Source organism: Bubalus kerabau, chromosome 6 (assembly GCF_029407905.1).
Source record: "Bubalus kerabau isolate K-KA32 ecotype Philippines breed swamp buffalo chromosome 6, PCC_UOA_SB_1v2, whole genome shotgun sequence".
Taxonomy (NCBI): domain Eukaryota; kingdom Metazoa; phylum Chordata; class Mammalia; order Artiodactyla; family Bovidae; genus Bubalus; species Bubalus kerabau.
In genome coordinates this window covers 92,193,395-92,212,575 of record NC_073629.1, presented here as the reverse complement: position 1 = coordinate 92,212,575, position 19,181 = coordinate 92,193,395, and the positions used below count along the sequence as shown (strand labels likewise).

At 50.9% G+C, this 19,181-nt stretch overlaps 1 protein-coding gene across 3 annotated transcripts in view; it reads left to right on the top strand.

Annotated features, from left to right (window-relative positions):
- ACOT11 (acyl-CoA thioesterase 11) overlaps window positions 1-19,181 on the top strand; it is a 53,353-nt gene that overhangs the window by 21,330 nt on the left and 12,842 nt on the right. For 2 of the 3 annotated variants that reach the window (XM_055585786.1, XM_055585785.1), the window contains exons 2-9: window positions 3,534-3,738; window positions 4,709-4,778; window positions 9,758-9,818; window positions 10,801-10,899; window positions 11,679-11,814; window positions 15,119-15,275; window positions 16,407-16,526; window positions 17,945-18,089. In XM_055585786.1, coding sequence (XP_055441761.1) covers window positions 3,534-3,738; window positions 4,709-4,778; window positions 9,758-9,818; window positions 10,801-10,899; window positions 11,679-11,814; window positions 15,119-15,275; window positions 16,407-16,526; window positions 17,945-18,089 — 993 coding nt within the window. Of the gene's footprint in view, window positions 1-927; window positions 2,486-3,533; window positions 3,739-4,708; window positions 4,779-9,757; window positions 9,819-10,800; window positions 10,900-11,678; window positions 11,815-15,118; window positions 15,276-16,406; window positions 16,527-17,944; window positions 18,090-19,181 lie in introns of those variants that run through there. The other variant, XM_055585787.1, reaches the window with a different exon arrangement.

The window sequence follows — 19,181 nt, the reverse complement described above, 5'->3', positions numbered from 1 at the left end:
CTTCTCAGAGCACAGTATTTCCTGCCTGACAAGTGACAGAGCTCCTTAGCTTCCTTGTTAGAAAGCTCAGCTGGCCATGCCAGAGCCCTGCAAGATTAGACACCAGAATCCTGGAACCAGGGCTAAGATACCTTGGAGACTGACAGTCTCCCCTGGGCTGGAGGAGAAGGGGCTCAGAGGAGAGGGGACTTGCTTAGGATCACATAGCGCTCTGAGGGCCAGGGCTAGGATTTGAACTCAAGTCTGCCTCTAGACATCCCTTTATACATCTTTGATGTGGTCCTACTGGGTGCCAGGTACTTCTAAGCATGAGAACTAGAGTAGGAGCTTCTCAAAGGACTGGCCCAGTTTTTCTTATAAGCTCAGTGTTTGAGAGGGTCCAATACAGAGAGAGGGGCTTCTCTGGCAGTTCAGCTGGTAAAGAATCCACCTGCAATGCAGGAGACTTTCCAGTTTGATTCCTGGGTTGGGAAGATCCCCTGGAGAAGGGAAAGGCTATCCACTCCAGTATTCTGGTCTGAAGAATTCCATGGACTATGTAGTCCATGGGGTTGCAAAGAGTCAGACGCTACTGAGCGACTTTCACTTTAATACAGAGGAAGTGCTTGGAGAATGAATGAGTGAGTGAATGAATGAACAGAATGACAAGGCAAAGATCCTGCCTCCAGGCACGTAGACGACAATGGATGGGACTTCTGTTTCACAAAACAGGAAATAGGAGGCTGGTAGGAGTGGGGATGACAGAAGATGAGATGGTTGGATGGCATCACCAACTCAGTGGACATGAGTTTGAGTAAGCTCTGGGAGTTGGTGATGGACAGGGAAGCCTGGCGTGCTGCAGTCCATGGGGTCGTAAAGAATTGTACACGACTGAGCGACTGAACTCAACTAACGAGTGGGGATTGGCTAGGTGGGAAGCAGAGAGGATTAGAACTCAGGTGTCCTGACTGCTGTTCTACGACTTTTTTGCCATCCTCACTTTCCTCATCTATAAAATGGGGTAAATGGTCTTTACCCTCTGCCTGCCTTGTGACAATTCAGTGAGGCAGTGGGTGAGAACAGGCTTGAACAGCAGGGACATTGTGTTGGGGTGGGGGGCCTCTTCCCTGTGTGCACATCTGGAACTGCCCAGAAACTCCACATACTCTGCTTTTCTTCTTCCCCCTTACTCTCTGCGTCTTGCTTCCACCTTGCTTTTCTCCAGGACTTCTTTCTGGAATGCTTGTCCCAGAACTAGCTGTGGGAGGGGCTTGGGAAGAGTGTGGGTAAACACAGTCTGCCTGCCTCCTCCCTCTACCGTCTCCCACACCTAGAAAGTCAGCCACCCACATCCACATCCAGGCAGCCCCCAGCACATACCAGGCTGGAAATGCCTTGGCAATGGTTACCATGGTGACGGCTCCTGCTGCTTGGATCGCAGTGGTCTGGAAGCTGCTTGCAACAGCCTGGCAGCCTGGTGCCCGCAGGTCCCCACCCAGGCTGCAAGCTCCTGGGGCAACTGCCCTCTTCTCTCTCATTTTGGTCCCCAGCACTGCACTTGGTATTTAGGGGCCCTTGGCAAGGAGCTGCCTCTCCAAGGAACCCACAAGTTGTTCTGGGTCAGACTAGCTTGGTTCAAATCCCAGGGCTACCTCTTAGGGGTCAGTGACCTTAAGCAAGTCAACTTGGTATGTTTTGAATTTACTGCATTAGCTATGGAATCCTTGTGAGAGGAGCTATGCAGAGAGTATAGCCCCCAGAATGAGGCCCATCCTTTCCCTGAGCCATCACTGCCCCCAGCCTGTAGCGGTAGCAGAGTCAGCATAGGTCATAGCACTTTTGCTGCTGAATCCACATCCAGGGCCCTGGATTCCTCATCCTGGGCCCCTGGAAGCCCTGCAGGCAGTGTAGTGTGGTGATTAGGACCTCAGTCGCAGTGGCTAGACCTCTGGAGTCACAGCTGGGCTTGGCACTTACTTGAGCTTCAGTTTCCTAATCTTTAAAATGAATATAATAATGTACCTCTTTCAGAGGTTTGTTGTATGGATAAAATTTGAATTAGGACTTGTAAAGTGCTTAAAAGAGTATCTGATACTTTATAAGCACTTTATAAGTATTAGCAGGGACTTATCACCACAAGTGGCAATGGCCATGAAAATTGGAGGGCTTACCATTTGGCGCTAGTGGTAAAGAACCCTCTTGCCAAAGCAGGAGATGTAAGAGTTGCAGGTTTGATTCCTGGGTTGGGAATATCCCCTGGAGGAGGGCATGGCAATCCACTCCAGTATTCTTGCCTGGAGAATCCCATGGACAGAGGAGCCTGGGGGTCTACCGTCCACAGGGTCGTAAGGAGTCGGATACGACTGAAGCAACTTAGCATGCACGCATGCATGAAAACTGGAACCCATGTGCCTATCCCTACTTGTCATTTTCTCACACAGGCAGGTGTCCCCAGCTCTGTTCACAGTGTGATGACTGAAAGCTGACCAGAGAGACAGGATGGCAGGTCAGCTCCCCTTCTTATCCCATCCCATCCAGGGGACTGCCAGGCACGTCTACCTCTGTTGCCTGGCAAGTGAGACTCACAAGCTGGACCCTGGGCAGAGACTCCTCCTCTTATTCATGAGTTCTAGGATTTTCTCTGCTGGTTCTCCAGCTGGCAGCTGTTCCAGCCCTGGTCTGGATCAGACAGCTGGTCAGTGACTGGCTGGAGCCTTCCCTGTCAGTAGAGCCAAGTGCTGACAACGGAGGAGCACCAGCCGAGGTGCTGCTTCCGATGTCATCCGTAACATGAAGAGCCCGAGGAAGGGGTCCTTATGGGATGAAATAGGAGCAGATCCCTTGGCTTGACTATTGTAGGGCTCACTGTGCTGTGTGGTGCTTAGTCACTCAGTCGTGTCAGACTCTTTGTGACCCCATGGACTGTAGCCCGCCAGGCTTCTCTGTCCTTGGGGATTCTCCAGGCAAGAATACTGTAGTGGGTTGCCATGCCCTCCCTCCAGGGTATCTTTTCAACACAGGGATTGAACCCAGGTCTCCCGTATTGCAGGCGGATTCTTTACCATCTGGGCCACCAGGGAAGCCCAAGAATACTGAAGTGAGTAGCCTATCCCTTCTCTAGGGGATCTTCCCAACCCAAGAATCGAACCGGGGTCTCCTGTATTGCAGGCGGGTTTTTTTTACCAGCTGAGCTACCAGAGAAGCCCGTAGGGCTTATTAGGACTCCCTGAATAGAGACAGGAAATCTTACCGAACGAAGGTGAATCTGAGGCAAAACTTGAGAAAGCTGGCCTACAGCTGAATTAATACTCTGCTCCATCCCTTTCTCCCCACCCCCTCCCTCAGGTCCAAGGATATGTTAACATGGAATTTGTGGCCAAAAGGAAGCTGGGCATAGTAGGGGCATCCAGAGAGCCCCTGGGGTCTGAGACCCTGGGCTGGAGGGTGCTGGCCACTCTTGGAGTTGGGTTTTCTTGCCAGGTGGTCTTGGGGATCTCAGGGGCTGGCAGACCCGGAGACTCTGCTGTGAGCTGACTGTCCCACCTGCTCCCCAGGGCCTGGCCTCCGTGTTCTCCAACCGCACGTCCCGGAAGTCAGCCTCACGCACTGACAGCGACAACATGGCAGATGGCGAGGGCTACCGGAACCCCACGGAGGTGCAGATGAGCCAGCTGGTGCTGCCCTGCCACACCAACCAGCGTGGCGAGCTGAGTGTCGGGCAGCTGCTCAAGTGGATCGACGCCACCGCCTGCCTGTCTGGTGAGGCTGAACCCGGCATGGCTGCCCTCCCAGCCCTGGCCACACACACCAGGGGAGAGGCCGTTCCTGAGAGCCGCTCTCTTCTCTCATCCCTGCCTTCACTCAGGCTGCTCCACCTGCCTGTGATGCCCTCTTCAAGTTTCACATGCTCAGCTTGGGCCCACCCTCTTGCCTGCAAACCCCCAGGGCTCTGAGTGCTGGTCCTGGACCCTAGGGTCCCTGCTCTGATGCAGCGTAGCATTAGATGTGGTTGCTCTGAGGCTGGCAGTAGCAAAACCCATGGCATTGGGCAGAGTTGAGTGGAGGTTGGATGGAGCTCATTTTGTTGCCTTCGATGCCCCAGTATTCTCCAGCCCACAGGGAGTCACAGACTGATGGTAGCAGGGGAGCATACAGGAGACCTAACTGTCCCCCTGCACTGTCTGATAGGGGTTGGGAAAGGGAGGCGGAACTGGGGCTCTAGGAGAACAGACCCGGGACGACCCTGACCCATCCCCGGAAGTAGAGAAGGAATTCTAGAAGGACTCAGGCCTGGGAGCAGAGTCCTCAGGATGAGAGTGACTCAGGCAAGCAGACAAAGGTGGGTGAGGTTGCCTGGGCACTCGAGGAAGTCAGGAAGTGGAATAAGCATGGCGTGATCATTCATTCAATGGCTGCTTATTGAATACTGCATGCCAGGCACTGCTCCAGGACTGGGCACAGCAGTGAACAATATAGGCGAAATTCCTTGCCCTCGAGTAACTTGTGGTCTAGCAGAAGGGAGAGGCACTAGACAGACAAAACCCAGATAAGTAAGACAGGGTCAGGGTGTCATAATCACGGTGAGGAAAGTAAAGAATGGTGGGGGTGTGAGCGAGGAGGCAGGCCTTAGCTAGGAGGGCCTGCTGATATTGATCAGAGGCCTGATATTGATCAGAGGCCTGGGCCACGGGGAGGCTGCTAACGGATGGCTTTCTTCTCCTGATGCCAGCGGAGAGGCATGCAGGGTGCCCCTGTGTCACAGCCTCCATGGATGACATCTATTTTGAGCACACCATTAGGTAAGTGGCCTCCTGCCTCTCTTTCTGGTCTCCCCATCACGAGCCCAGAGACCTTCCCCCATCTCCCGCCTTATCAGCCTTTGTGCTGCCTGGCACCTGCCTCAGCTGAGGGCCTTTGCAGATGGACAGGGGGGCAGCCTTTCTGGAGCCATGACCCATCTGCAAGGTCTCTGGGACAGCAGTGAGCTAGGAGCTGCCCCTGCGGCCAGGTGCCGTGGGGTGGGCTTCCTCAGCCAGCTTTGGAGTTGGATGTTGCTCAAGCTGCAGCATGGGGTGTTGTGTGACTTTGGGGAAGTCAATTTCTTTCTCTGGTCCTCAATTTTCTTATCTTCAAAATGGAAGTTGTTGTTCAGTCACTAAGTCATGTCCAACTCTTTGCAATCCCATGGACTGCAGCACGCCAGGCTTCTCTGTCCTTCACTATCTCCCGGAGTTTGCTCTAACTCAGGTCCATTGAGTTGGTAATGCCATCCAAACATCTCATCCTCTGTCACCCCCTTTTCCTCCTGCCCTCAAGCTTTTCCAGCATCAGGGTCTTTTCCAATGAGTCAGCTCTTCAAATCTGGTGGCCAAATTATTGGAGTTTCAGCTTCAGCATCAATCTTTCCAATGAATATTCAGGGTTGCTGGTTAGACTTAATCAGGGAATGCCTTTTGGGGCTTGGCTCTTCTGTGTGGGTCATTGGTCATCAGACTGTGGGGAGGTCCCTAGACAAGGTGCCTTGGCAGAGCCTGAGCCAGAAGTTTGGACCATTCAGCCTCTGCTCACATACCTCCAGGAATGTGAAGTAAAAGCAGGAATGGGGAGCTCATTACCTACTAGTTTTGTTTGTTTGAAGTCTGTACTGGTTAGAAAGGTTTTCATTACACTACACTGAGCTTGGTCTTCACACAGTTTTGCTAGGACCCAAGGAGCATGCCAAGCCCTCAGCCCAGGGCAGGCTGCAGGGGCTGCATGCAGTCCTCCGGCCTCCAGGCCTGCTTCTGAACTCTCAGTGCCTGGGACATCAAGTGCCAAGGACTTATCCAGGACTTCCTGGTGCCCCATGAGTCGTGGTTAAGGAGGAAGTTTGGGCAGTCCCTGTACTTACTTATTCAGTCGTTCATCACTACCTGTGCCTTTTTTGGACCAGGGCCCATGCAGGGTTTGGAGTCCACAAAGTCAACTGGAACATAGTCTCTGTGCCCCAGGAGCTCCCAGTCTTCAGGGAGACAGATATAGAAATATAATTTCAATTCAAAGGGGTAAATTCCAGGCAAATAATGATCTTTGACATATGGGTGCTTTGTAGTACTCATTTTTGAATATCTTATTTTAGAATAGTTTTTGATTTGCAAAAACACTGTAGATGGCACAGAGTTGCTATAACATCTCACATTCATACGGTACCTTTGTCACAGTTAATGAACCCATGTGCTGTGCATAGTTGCTCTGTCGTGTCCAACTCTGTGTGACCCCATGGGCTACAGTCCGCCAGGTTCTCCTGTCCATGGGGATTCTCCAGGCAAGAATACTGGAGTGGGTTGCCATGCCAACCTCTGAGGGATCTTCCCAACCCAGGGATCAAACCCAGGTCTCCTGCATTGCAAGCCGATTCTTTACCAGCTGAACTACCAGGGAAGCCCTAATGAACCCATACTGATGAGTTATTTGTAAGCCTTTTTAAAAACATGTAAACAATTTTTTACATGGAGTGTGGTTCATTTACAATATTCTGTTGGTTTCAGGTGTACACCGTTGTAAAGCAGTTATACTCCAGTTTAAAAAAAATGGGGGGAGAAGGCGCTACTGTATAACACGAGAAACTATATTCAATATTTTATAATAACTGTAATGTCTTTTTACTATTGATAATTAACTTACTAAGTCCTCAGAACAACACTGTGAGACCCTGGCTATTAGTATCCTCCTTTTACAGGTGAGGAAACTGAGGCACAGAGAAGTAAAGTAACTTACTTAAGGGCTTACAGCTGGTGGAGACCTCAGGATATACTACAAGCAAGGCAGTCTGGCCCTGGAGAGCTTGCTCTTAACTAGTAGGCTCTGTGTGCAGGCATGGCCAGTATTTCAGTTGTGTCCAACTTTTTGTGACCCTAAGGACTACTGCCCACCTGGCTCCTCTGTCCATGGAATTTTCCAGGCAAGAATACTGGAGTGGTTGCCATGCCCTTCTCCAGGGATCTTCCCAACTCAGGGATCAAACCTGTGTCTCCTGTGCCTTCTGCATTGCAGGTGGATTCTTCTTCCACTGGGGCACCTGGGAAGCCCAACCAATGGGCTACGTTGCCTCTGTTTTTGAGGGTGGGTATAAAGGCACTGTGTGGTGCTGGAGAAGACTCTTGAGAGTCCCTTGGACAGCAAAGAGATCCAACCAGTCCATCCTAAAGGAGATCAGTCCTGAATATTCACTGAAAGGACTGATGCTGAAGCTGAAATTCCAATACTTCGGACACCTGATGCAAAGAACTGACTCATTTGAAAAGACCCTGATGCTGGGAAAGATTGAAGGCAGGAGGAGCAGGGAACAACAGAGGATGAGATGGTTGGATGGCATCACCAACTCAATGGACATGAGTTTGGGTGAACTCCGGGAGTTGGTGATGGACAGGGAGGCCTAGCGTGCTGCGGTCCATGGGGTTGCGAAAAGTTGGACACGACTGAGTGACTGAACTGATAGAGGCACTGGAAAAGGAAGTGACAACCCACTCTAGTATTCTTGCCTGGAGAATCTCCATGGACAGAGGGGTCTGGCGGGTTATAGTCCATAGGGTTGCAAAGAGCTGGGCATGACTGAACGTATGCGTGCATAGTGGCACAGGGGCTTCCCTGGTAACTCAGCCGGTAAAGAATCTGTCTGCAGTGCAGGAGGCCCTGGTTCGAGTCCTGGGTCGGGAAGTTCCCCTGAAGAAGGGATAGGCTACCCGCTCCAGTATTTTTACCTGGAGAATCCCATGGATAAGGAGCCTGGTGGGCTACAGTTCATGGGGTCACAAAGAGTTGGACACGACTGAGTGACTGAGCACAGCACATAGGGCCACAGAGGGTAGTCACGGGTGGCTTCCTGGAGGAGGTATTTGAGCTGGCTCCAGTACTGCATGCCGTGAGAATGTGTAGGCCAGTGGAGCTGTGTCTGGGTCAACTCTGAGTCTCTGCTGCCAAAACAGGATCTGACACCTGAGGAGCAACGATAGAGAAGGCTGGGGTGGGGCATGTAGTGTTGGATGGGCCTGCCATAGGACCCAGGAGAGTGGAGGTGAGTCTGGGCAGAGGAGGGTGTGGGTGTGAGGGCAAGCTGGAGAGGGGCCTGGAGCATGGTTGGCGACCTGGAAAGTCCTGGCCATACCTGAGGAAAGCTGGGAAAGGTTTTTTTGTTTGCTTGTTTTTGCTTTAGCCATTTAAAAATGCCTCAAAATGCATCTCTAAGGAATAACTTTTAAAAAACGTAACTTCAGTACCACTACTACCGCTAAACAAAATGAACCGTTTCTCACCACCATCAAATATCCAGTGTTCAGCTGACCACAGTGTCTCCTGAATTTATTTGCTTTGCTTTATAGTTTTTTGCTTTATTTTGTTCAAGTCATGATGCAAATAAGGTTGCATTTGGTTACTTGGTCTCTTAAGTCTTTTGTTTTCCCTTTGGCAATGCTTCATGGCTCATGGGATCCTAGTTCCCTGACCGGGGATGGAACCTGGTCCCCAGCAGTGAAAGCACTGAGTCCTAACTACCGGACTGCCAGGGAATTGCCTCAAGTCTTTTTTTTAACCTGTAGGCCCTACATCTCCCCCATCACCCTCTCCCTGCACCCTCTCCTTCCTCCTCCCACTCCCTGTCTCTCTCTGTTTTTCCTTGAAGTTTGTTTGTTGAAGAACCTTGGTCATTTGCTTTCTAGGGTTCCCCGTCATCTGGGTTTTACTGTTGGTATCACTGTGGTATCATTTAACATGTTTCTCTGTCTGCCAAGAGTATTGGTCCTGGGGAAGGGCTCTCTTACAACTGGCTGAAAAGGTCAGATTTGTCTATAGGTGCTGCCTCTGGAGGGGTTTTGGGAAACTAGGGGCTTGAAGGGGCCCCCAAGGAGGCTGGGCAGTGACTCTGGGGATAGAGCCAATTTTGACCTGAGCTGTGAGATGGAAGACAGGAAGGAAGAGAAGCTTGGGAGTTCAAATGGGTGACTGCTTGGCTGTAGGGGAGGCTAGAGAGGAAGAGGAGAGGGGAGGAGGAGGAAGGGGAAGGGTCATATTTTAGCACTGCCAAAAATAGATTTTCTTTTTATTGGTGGGTCAGGGAAGTTCTTTTTCTAATATTTTATCATGAAAACTTTCAAAATTATAGAAAAGTTGAATAGTGGTGTGATCATTACCACTGAGAGTCAATACTTAACACTTTGCTAAATTTGCTTTATCTGTATGTAGATAAATACAGGTATACCTTATTTTACTGCACTTTGCAGATCTTGCATTTTTTACAACTTGAAGTTTTGTAGCAACCCTGTGTTGAGCAAATCTATTGACCTCATTTTTCCAACAACATTGGCTCATATAGTGTCTCTGTCACACTTTAGTAATTCTTGCAATATTTTAAACTTTTTCATTATTATTATATTATTTATGGAGATCTGTATTAGGAGTAAATTTTGGTGGGCTACAAGAAGGTAGGGGGTGGGGGAGCTTTGCTTAGGAGGGACTGTTGAGAGCAAAGAGAATCTTGAGCGTTCATTGGACTAGGGGGAGCAGGGGGAAGCAGGAGATGAGTGACATCATGCCACTTCTCTTGCCTCAGCTTCCCCACCTGTAAAATGGGGTGCTGACACCGCCTTGCCAGCTTGCTTTGGTAGCATCATAGATGTGAGTATGCTCTGTATGCTGTAACAGTTTTTGGCTAATTCCCCTCAGCAGAGGCCCCACAAGTATCTGAGGCCCCTGTTCTCTCTTTTTGTCCCTCTGGATGGCTCATCTCTTGCTTTTCCCTCTTCAGTGTTGGACAAGTGGTGAATATCAAGGCCAAGGTGAACCGGGCCTTCAACTCTAGCATGGAGGTGAGCCACTGGGTGGGTGGTTTCCACTTTCTCTTTGTTCTCAGCCCCCAGCCTGAGTGCACACGTGCTCATACTCACAGCGCCTTGGCTGAGGATACAGAGTTCTGAAATAGCTGGCAAGTTTGAGAGGATCTAGGGATCTAATTGTCTAATGGCCGTAACACAGAAGGGGAAACTGAGGCCAGGGAGGGGAAGGGACGTGCTTCAGGTCTCCGAGTGATGTGGATTCCACTGTGGGCCTTGACTTCCAGCTTCCTGGGTCTTCATACCTAGTGTCAGACACTCTGTTCAGCAGCCAGGTGAATGCAGGGAGGACAGCCACTGTGCTTAGCCCTGACGTCAGTGGGCTGAAGCAGTGAGAGTGGTAGACTTTGGTCCATTAGCTTACCTCCCACAGCCTCTGTCTTCACATCTGTAAAATGGGAACATGATTCCTATGCTGCAGGATTGTGGAAGGTTTAATGAGAGAACTCTTTGGTGATGCAGGGTGGAGGGCCTCTACTTCCCACTTATGGACGTCAGGCCCAGACAACTTTACCCAGCTGGGCCAGTGGTTACTGAGGCACACTGAGGCTTGGATAGCAGAATCTTGACTGTAGCTCTGGACACCCCATAAGGGCTCAGGGTCCCCCTATGGACCCCCAAGCTGTCTGTCCTTCCAATTTAGCCAACACTTAAATTAACTTACTTCAAGCCCTTTCATAACAGTCTCATTTTGATCCTCTCAATAACCCTGTGAGGGTAGGTACAATCATTCCCATTTTACAGATGAGGAAACTGAGGTCCAGAGAAAGGAATTGACATGCCCAAGGTTCCCCAGGGAGCCAGGGCCAGAATCAGAACCTATCCCACATCTCTAGCCCCCTGGACTTGGTAGGTGATACAGGAATACCAGAAGCCAGGCCTGGTGATGCTTCCCATCTCAAGCTGTAGGATTCTAGTTCCTCCCTCCTCACTTGTCCACCTTGCTCTTCCTTTCCAGGTGGGCATCCAGGTGGCCTCTGAGGACCTGTGCTCTGAGAAGCAGTGGTGTGTGTGCAAGGCCTTAGCCACCTTTGTGGCCCACAGGGAGCTCTCCAAGGTGGGTGAAGGTAGCATGGCACTCTATGCTGCCAGGCCACCTGGGTGCCTTTCTAGGGCAGTGATTCTGGGGGTTGGTAGAGTGGTAGAGATGAAGGTGCAGCAGGGAATCCATAGCTTCCAGAAGAAGGCCCATCCCCCACTGTGGTTGAACCCCAAGTGCCTTCCTGCTCTGCTTTTCCCCTTCTCTCCCCGTGTACCTCACTGCAGGATTCTCCAGGTCTTTCCATTGCCTTCCATGTCCTGCCTTGACATTCTTCATCCACGGTTCCTTTGCCCAAGAATGGGCTCAGGGGACACTGGAGGATGAAAATGATATATCAGTCAACATGGAGATGGAAGATGGGGACAAAGAGGGGACAAGACTTGTAACCATCCAGGAGCCCCAGGTGCGAGATGATTACTGGGGGACAGTTGTTGTTGTTCAGTCACTAAGTCGTGTCCAGCTCTTTGTGACCCCATGGACCATAGCACGCCAGGCTCTCCATCCTTCACTGTCTCCTGGAATTTGCTCAGATTCATGTCCATTGAGGCGGTGATGCCATCCAACCATCTCATCCTCTGTCGTCCCCTTCTCCTCCTGCCCTCAACGTTTCCCAGCAACAGGATCTTTTCCAAAGAGTCGGAGCTTCAGCTTCAGCATCAGTACTTCCAATGAATGTTCAGTGTTGATTTCCTCTAGGATTGACTGGTTTGATCTCCTTGCAATCCTAGGGGGCCAGGCCCTCATGCTATTTCAGGGAATTTGTCCTGAAAACCCCCACTCCACCCCCGCCACAGGTGAAGCTGAAGCCAACCGTGCCGCGGACCGAAGAGGAAAAGACGGAGCACAGCGTGGCTGCCGAGCGCCGGCGCATGCGACTGGTCTACGCAGACACCATTAAGGACCTCCTCGCCAACTGCGTCATTCAGGATGGTGAGTGTCATGGGTAGGGAGGGCAGCTCGTGTCCTACATGCTCCCCTCTGTCTGGGGCTCCTACTGGGCAGAGAAAGGAAGGAAGTGTCCCTGGGATATCCACCCAGTGATGGCCTCAGGCCTGGATAACCCTCTTGCCTCAAGGTCCCTTAGTGGGGAAAAGGGAGCATTTGGACCTCTCGCCCAGCTCCCAGGAGCCGTGAAGATGAAGCTGGGACACATAGAAAACAGTTCGTCATCCACTAAATGCATTTGGGTTTCTAGGAGTCAAGGTATTTGGGAAGGTAGTATTGATCTTGGCCTTGAGGACCCTCAGTTCAGTCACTCAGTCATGTCCGACTCTTTGCAACCCCATGAATTGCAGCATGCCAGGCCTCCCTGGCTCCTGGAGTTCCCCCAAACTCATGTCCATCGAGTTGGTGATGCCATCCAGCCATCTCATCCTCTGTCGTCCCCTTCTCCTCCTGCCCCTAATCTCTCCCAGCATGAGAGTCTTTTCCAATGAGTCAACTCTTCGCATGAGGTGGCCAAAGTATTAGAGTTTCAGCTTTAGCATCAGTCCTTCCAAAGAACACCCAGGACTGATCTCCTTCAGAAGGGACTGGTTGGATCTCCTTGCAGTCCAAGGGACTCTCAAGAGTCTTCTCCAACACCACAGTTCAAAAGCACCAATTCTTCGGTGCTCAGCTTTCTTCACAGTCCAACTCTCACATCCATACGTGACCACTGGAAAAACAGTACCCTTGACTAGATGGACCTTTGTTGGCAAAGTAATGTCTCTGCTTTTGAATACGCTATCTAGGTTGGTCATAACTTTCCTTCCAAGGAGTAAGCATCTTTTAATTTCATGGCTGCAATCACCATCTGCAGTGATTTTGGAGCCCAAAAAAATAAAGTCTGACACTGTTTCCGCTGTTTCCCCATCTATTTGCTATGAAGTGATGGGACCAGATGCCATGATCTTAGTTTTCTGAATGTTGAGCTTTAAGCCAACTTTTTCACTCTCGTCTTTCACCATCATCAAGAGGCTTTTTAGTTCCTCTTCACTTTCTGCCATAAGGGTGGTGTCATCTGCATATCTGAGGTTCTTGATATTTCTCCCGGCAATCTTGATTCCAGCTTGTGCTTCCTCCAGCCCAGTGTTTCTCATGATGTACTCTGCATAGAAGTTAAATAAGCAGGGTGACAATATGCAGCCTTGATGTACTCCTTTTCCTATTTGGAACCAGTCTGTTGTTCCATGTCCAGTTCTAACTGTTGCTTCCTGACCTGCATATAGGTTTCTCAAGAGGCAGGTCAGGTGGTCTGGTATTCCCATCTCTTTCAGAATTTTCCACAGTTTATTGTAATCCACACAGTCAAAGGCTTTGGCATAGTCAATAAAACAGAAATAGATGTTTTTCTGGAACTCGCTTGCTTTTTCCATGATCCAGTGAATGTTGGCAATTTGGTCTCTGGTTCTTCTGCCTTTTCTAAAACCAGTTTGAACATCTGGAAGTTCACGGTTCATGTATTGCTGAAGCCTGGCTTGGAGAATTTTGAGCATTACTTTACTAGCGTGTGAGATGAGTGCAATTGTGCGATAGTTTGAGCATTCTTTGGCATTGCCTTTCTTTGGGATTGGAATGAAAACTGACCTTTTCCAGTCCTGTGGCCACTGCTGGGTTTTCCAAATTTGCTGGCATATTGAGTGCAGCACTTTCACAGCATCATCATCTTCCAGGATTTGAAATAGTTCAACTGGAATTCCATCACCTCCACTAGCTTTGTTCATAGTGATGCTTTCTAAGGCCTACTTGATTTCACATTCCAGGATGTCTGGCTCTAGGTGAGTGATCACATCATCATGATTATCTTGGTCATGAAGATCTTTTTAGGACTTAAAATAATAAAAAAAAAGCATATATTGGGTTGGCCAAGAAGTTCATTTGGGTTTTTCTGTAGGATGTTCCCTCTTTTGGCCAACTCAGTAGACAGGTAGCTAGATAGGTAGCTAGATTGAGATAGCTCTAGGGATAAAAAGATAGAGATAGAATAAACAGCAAGACTCTCTTCTACCCCAGAACCCAGGCTCCTCCAAAAAGGCAGCTACTGTTACTTATTTGGGGGCCATCTTTCCAGAAGTATTTCCTGCAATTTATGCATAAAAAACAAAGTGAAAGTGTTAGTCCCTCAGCTGTGTCCGACTCTTTGCAACTCCATGGACTGTAACCCACCAGGCTCCTCTGTCCATGAAATTCTCCAGGCAAGAATACTGGAGTGGGTAGCCATTCCCTTCTCCAGGGGATCTTCCTGACCCAGGGATCAAACCTGGGTCTCCTGCACTGCAGGCAGTCTTTACTGTCTGAGCCACCAGGGAAGGCATATTAATGCATACTACCTCTCATTTCAACCCTCTCTTCTTTCCCCATAGGGGAACGGTACCTCCTGTCCCATATCTTGCTCCTTTCCCCTTAAAAGCATATCCTGCAGATTGTCCTGTGCCGGCACACAAGATCTACTTTGGACTGGGAAGATTTTGACAGGTGGAGAGATGAAGCAAGGTTTTTCTGACAGAGGACACAGGCTGGGGGCAAAGGTCTAGAGGGTAACCTTGGTTTTGTTCTCTGATCTCCAGACAGTGAGAATGCAGAGTCTCACTGGAAACTTAAAGGAGGCAATTTTAAGACCCATCAAGGATAGTTCAGCCGCCCAGAGTGGAGAGAGAGCAGGCAGAAGTAGCGAACCCCAGTGAAGGCAGTGAGCTGTGCTCTAGATTCCATGTGCCCTATTTATGCGGGGCCTGGGGGCCATGGCAGGCCCAGCTCTTCCTATGGTCGTCAAGGCCCCTGGCACCATTCATCCACTGCAGCCCCTGTGGATCCCTCCTGTCACGACAGCCCTTCTACCCAAGGGTCAGTCTAGATGCCTTAGACTGGCGTCTGGGCCCTTGTTTGAGCCTTATCTTGTGCTGTCCCTTTACTTGTCCTCAGCTCCAGCTAAGCCAGGGTCTCGTTGCTCCCTATGACTGTCCTGCCTGTCTGGTTTCCAGACCTTGGCTTAGGGCTTCAACTGCTCTCCTCCCTGCCTGTGTCATCGCTGAGTAGCCTGCACACCAAGCGAAAGACCTCCTCTTTCACAGGCCTCACCCAACAAGCTCTCTCCCCCTGGGAGATGGGAGATACATGACACCTCCTTGATGCTGAGTGAATAAGAGAAGCTGTGTGGAGTGGTGGTGGGGGGGGAGGGGGTCCTGGGCTGCCCATGGCAGGGTCTGCCCTTGGGAATCTTCTCACCTCCCTCGCTTTATCCCTCCTTGGTCAGATCTGGAGAGCAGAGACTGTAGCCACATGGTGCCAGCCGAGAAGACCCGGGTGGAGAGTGTGGAGCTGGTCCTGCCCCCCCACGCCAATCACCAGGGCAATACTTTTGGGGGCCAGATCATGGCCTGGATGGAGAATGTGGCCACCATTGCAGCCAGGTGCTTCCTCTTCTTTCTTCCCCTCTTTCCCTTGGCCAGTTCTCTCTGGGGCAGAAACCCTGACTTGGTGCTGGCATTCAAGGCTTCAGAAGCTCGACTGTTCTTATAGAGTAAGCTGGGGCCTCCAGACCCAGGGAACCAGAGAGGAATGATTTTCTGTGAGCTCGCCAGGGGAAATGTTAAGCCCTCAGCTAGCACCAGGGCCTCCCCTTGCCCTGGCTCTGCCCACTCACTTCCTGGATTTTATACTCTTTGCAAAGCAAGCCATTTGCCCTTCTCCTTCCCACCTACCCCACCATGCTCCCAGCCCTTGTCTCCCCTCCTGGCTGACCTTCCACCTTGTAGCCCCACTATTCTTTGCTAAAATCCTGTCTATCCTCTAAGAAGCCTCTCTAACTGTCCCCTTCTCCCTAAAGGTGGAAAGAATTCCTTCCCTCTCCTATAACCTCTGTACCTGTCTTGGACTTGTTCTTCCCCAAGTATTGGAGCATATTTTTGTAGTTATGACGGCCGACATTCATTAATTGACACTGTCATACCTCCACGACTTTGTACTTGCTGTTCCCTCTGATAGGAGTGCCTTCCCTAACCCTTATCCTCCTCAGCCAGGCGAATTCTTCACCTTTTGGAGCCTAGCTCCAATGGCCCTTCCTCTGTGTTTACCTTGTGGATATAGTACATAAGCAATGCCATTTTGGGCAGCCCAGGCTATGAGCGCAATAAGATCTCAGAGGAGAGTCAGAGTGTAGATAGTCAGGGAGGGCTTCCTAGAGGAGGAGTAGATCAGCTGGGCCTTGAATGACAAGTAGCTTTGGGTAAGGGGAGGGCTTCCAGGTAGTAGGAACAGCAGGTGCTAGGATATAAACATTGAGAGGAAAAGGTTTATCGCAAGCCCTGCTCTTTGTCACCTCAACTTCAGCTTTTTTTCCAGCTACGCACGTAGACCTCAGTATTCTAAGCTGTGAGATGGGACTTTAGTTTTCTTCCTCTGGGTACAGCTGTCACTGGGTTGGGTGGGAGTGGGTGGGCCAGAGGGTGGTGCGTGTGGCTCAGGGCAGGGTCTGGGGATGTGGGCAGGGAGAAGCACTGGAGGGTGCTTTGTCCTGTCCCCTGACCCCCGGCTTCCTCCAGCCGGCTCTGCCGTGCCCACCCTACCCTGAAGGCCATTGAGATGTTCCACTTCCGGGGTCCATCCCAGGTTGGGGACCGTCTGGTGCTCAAGGCCATCGTGAACAACGCCTTCAAGCACAGGTGAGGGGCTGGGATGGGTGAGACGGGGCCCCCTGGGACTGAGGGCTCTTCCTGACCTGAGAAGGGATATTACCTCAAAGCGCCAGGAACCGTTTCCCCTGTAGACGAGGTCTATGGGGTCTGAAGTCTGGCTGCTGGGTCCCTGCACCATTGCTAGGATTCACTCTGATGTTCCTCCCCTGGGCTCCCCATCCTGCGTCACACCATGTGCTCTGTGTCTTGGTCTCTCTCCCTGGCTCCTGCCTCTGACCCTGCCACACTGTGGATGCTTGGGTCACGGGGCATCTCTTGCCAGTGTTCTGTTGTTTATCGAACCCTTCCTGACCCTTTTCCTAAAACCGCAAATAGTTCCCAGAGCCCTTATCTTTGTAATGGATTCTGATACCCCCATGAAAGCGTACTTAGAGTATGCATCTCTTTTGATGATTTCAAAGATGTGATGATTTTCAGTAATATGTAGTCATTAACAGGGAGGGATCAAGAGCCAGGCTGCCTGGGCTCAAATGTGGCTTACCTCTTAGCATCTGTGTAACTCTGGGCGAGTTACTTAACCCTCTGAGCCTCAGTTCTTTCGAGAACTGGGGTTCACCACAGCTACCTCATAACTGTGAGGATTAAATGCGGAGTTACTGTTTAATAGTATAATGACAGAGAGAACGTTCACTGAAGGTCGGCCATTGCTGCTGCTATTATTTTTTTTATTATTATTATCATTTTACTATTCCGTCTGATAAGCACACATTCTGCTGTTGTGCAGAGCAAAAAGTCCTGAACTAGGATCTGTGAGGCCTGGTTTCTAGTGCAGATTCTCTTCCTGACTGTTGTGTGACCTTGGGCGAGTTAGTGCCCTGTTCAAGGTATTGATTTCCCCATCTGCATAAAGTCTGCATTCCTAAGTGAGGGGAATGGAGGCAGCTGCTATTTTATAATTCATCGAGACAGTCGGAGATACAGAGACAGCAGCAACTGAGCTGTCGGGAGCACAGCTGTGAGAGCACTGGTGAATATGTTTATAATGAGCATTTTCTCTAATTAGGCCCTGCCCCTCCACCTCCTTTATGTCTTTCCATAACCCTTTATTTTTACATAAACATATTTTATAGAGATATTTGTTTCCCTATCCCCTAGCTGTTAGTGCATGAGAACCTGGACTGCACAGGTTTATTCATTTCTGTGACCCCCAGAGACGAGCATGGGCCAGGGGTGCAGCGGGTGCTGTGTAAACATTGTTGAAAGAGAACACTTCTGAGTTTCCCGCCCAGCGGTCTCTGATCCAGGCTGTGGGAGGAATGGCAGGAGTACGTGTGTGTGTGTGTGTGTGTGTGTGTGTGTGTGTGTTCATGTGCGCACATGTGTGTTGGGGAGGGGTGGCCTTGGGAAGGTCTGTCCAGCTGACAGCATCCCTCCTTCCCCCTCAGCATGGAGGTGGGCGTGTGCGTGGAGGCCTACCGCCAGGAGGCCGAGACCCATCGGCGGCACATCAACAGCGCCTTCATGACCTTCGTGGTCCTGGGTGCAGATGACCAGCCTCAGATGCTGCCCTGGATTCGGCCCCAGCCTGGGGTGAGTGCCCTACTACCAGCCCCCTTCCCCCTCTGCCCAGGGGTGACAGGACTGGGGAGCACAGGCCCAGCTCTTTCCTTCTGCTGGGGCACAGCTTGGCCCTGAGTGCCCTGCTGTGACCCCCAGGGCTGCTCCTTGTGCTTTTGGAAGAACTTGAACCGTGTGTGTGGGCCTCCCTCATTGCTGGGCTAATGTTAACCGGCACTCCTGAGCCTGCAGAGCTGTAAAAGCGCTGGCTTTGGGGTCAGATGTGGGTCGGACCGCACCTTGACCACGTTCTAATGGGTGCCCTCTTTGAGCTTCAGTCCCACCTTTAAAGAGGGCATATCTGCAGTTCCTGCCTTGTAGGACTGCTGGTGAGACACTGATCCTGTGCCTGACTGAGTGGCAACTGCTCTGACCATGGTGACAGGGGAGCAGAATGGGTAGGGATGAGAGTCAGAGACCAGGGGTCCAGGCTGGCTCTAAAAAAGGTTCCCTGGTGCCTCCTGAGGGCCAGGCTCGGGCTTGCTTCCAGGGGCCAGGGAGTGACCTTGGTGAGGTTGCCTCTTCTCTCCCAGAAGGTCCCCTGCCCTGCCCGCCACACAAGGCTGAGCATGTACTGTGAAATCTCTGCTCTAGAGCCCAGTGTTGGGCAGTCAAGCCGGGTGGTGGGCAAAGGAGTGGGCAGCCTGAAGACAGTGGGGCAGGATACAGTCTGTGATGGCCTTTCAGGTCTTTGCCAATAAACGTCCATGAGTGAGGAGACGTTAGTTAGAGGCACTAGTTCAGAGGTGGGCTCTGGGCTAGGACATCTGTGTTCTGTTCCTGGCCACACTCCTTAGCCCCGTGACCTTGGGTGAGTCACTTAGCCTTTCTGTGCCTCAGTTTCCTCCTCTGTAAAATGGGGATAGTACTGGGAGTTCCCTGATGGCCTAGTGTTTAGAATCCCAGGATTTCATTGCCATGCTGTTGCTGTTGTTCAGTCGCTAAGTTGTGTCTGTCTCTTTGTGACCCCATGGACGATAGCACGCCAGGCTTCCCTGTCCTCCACCATCTCCTGGAGTTTGCTCAAGGTCATGTCCATTGAGTCGGAAGTGCCATCTAACCATC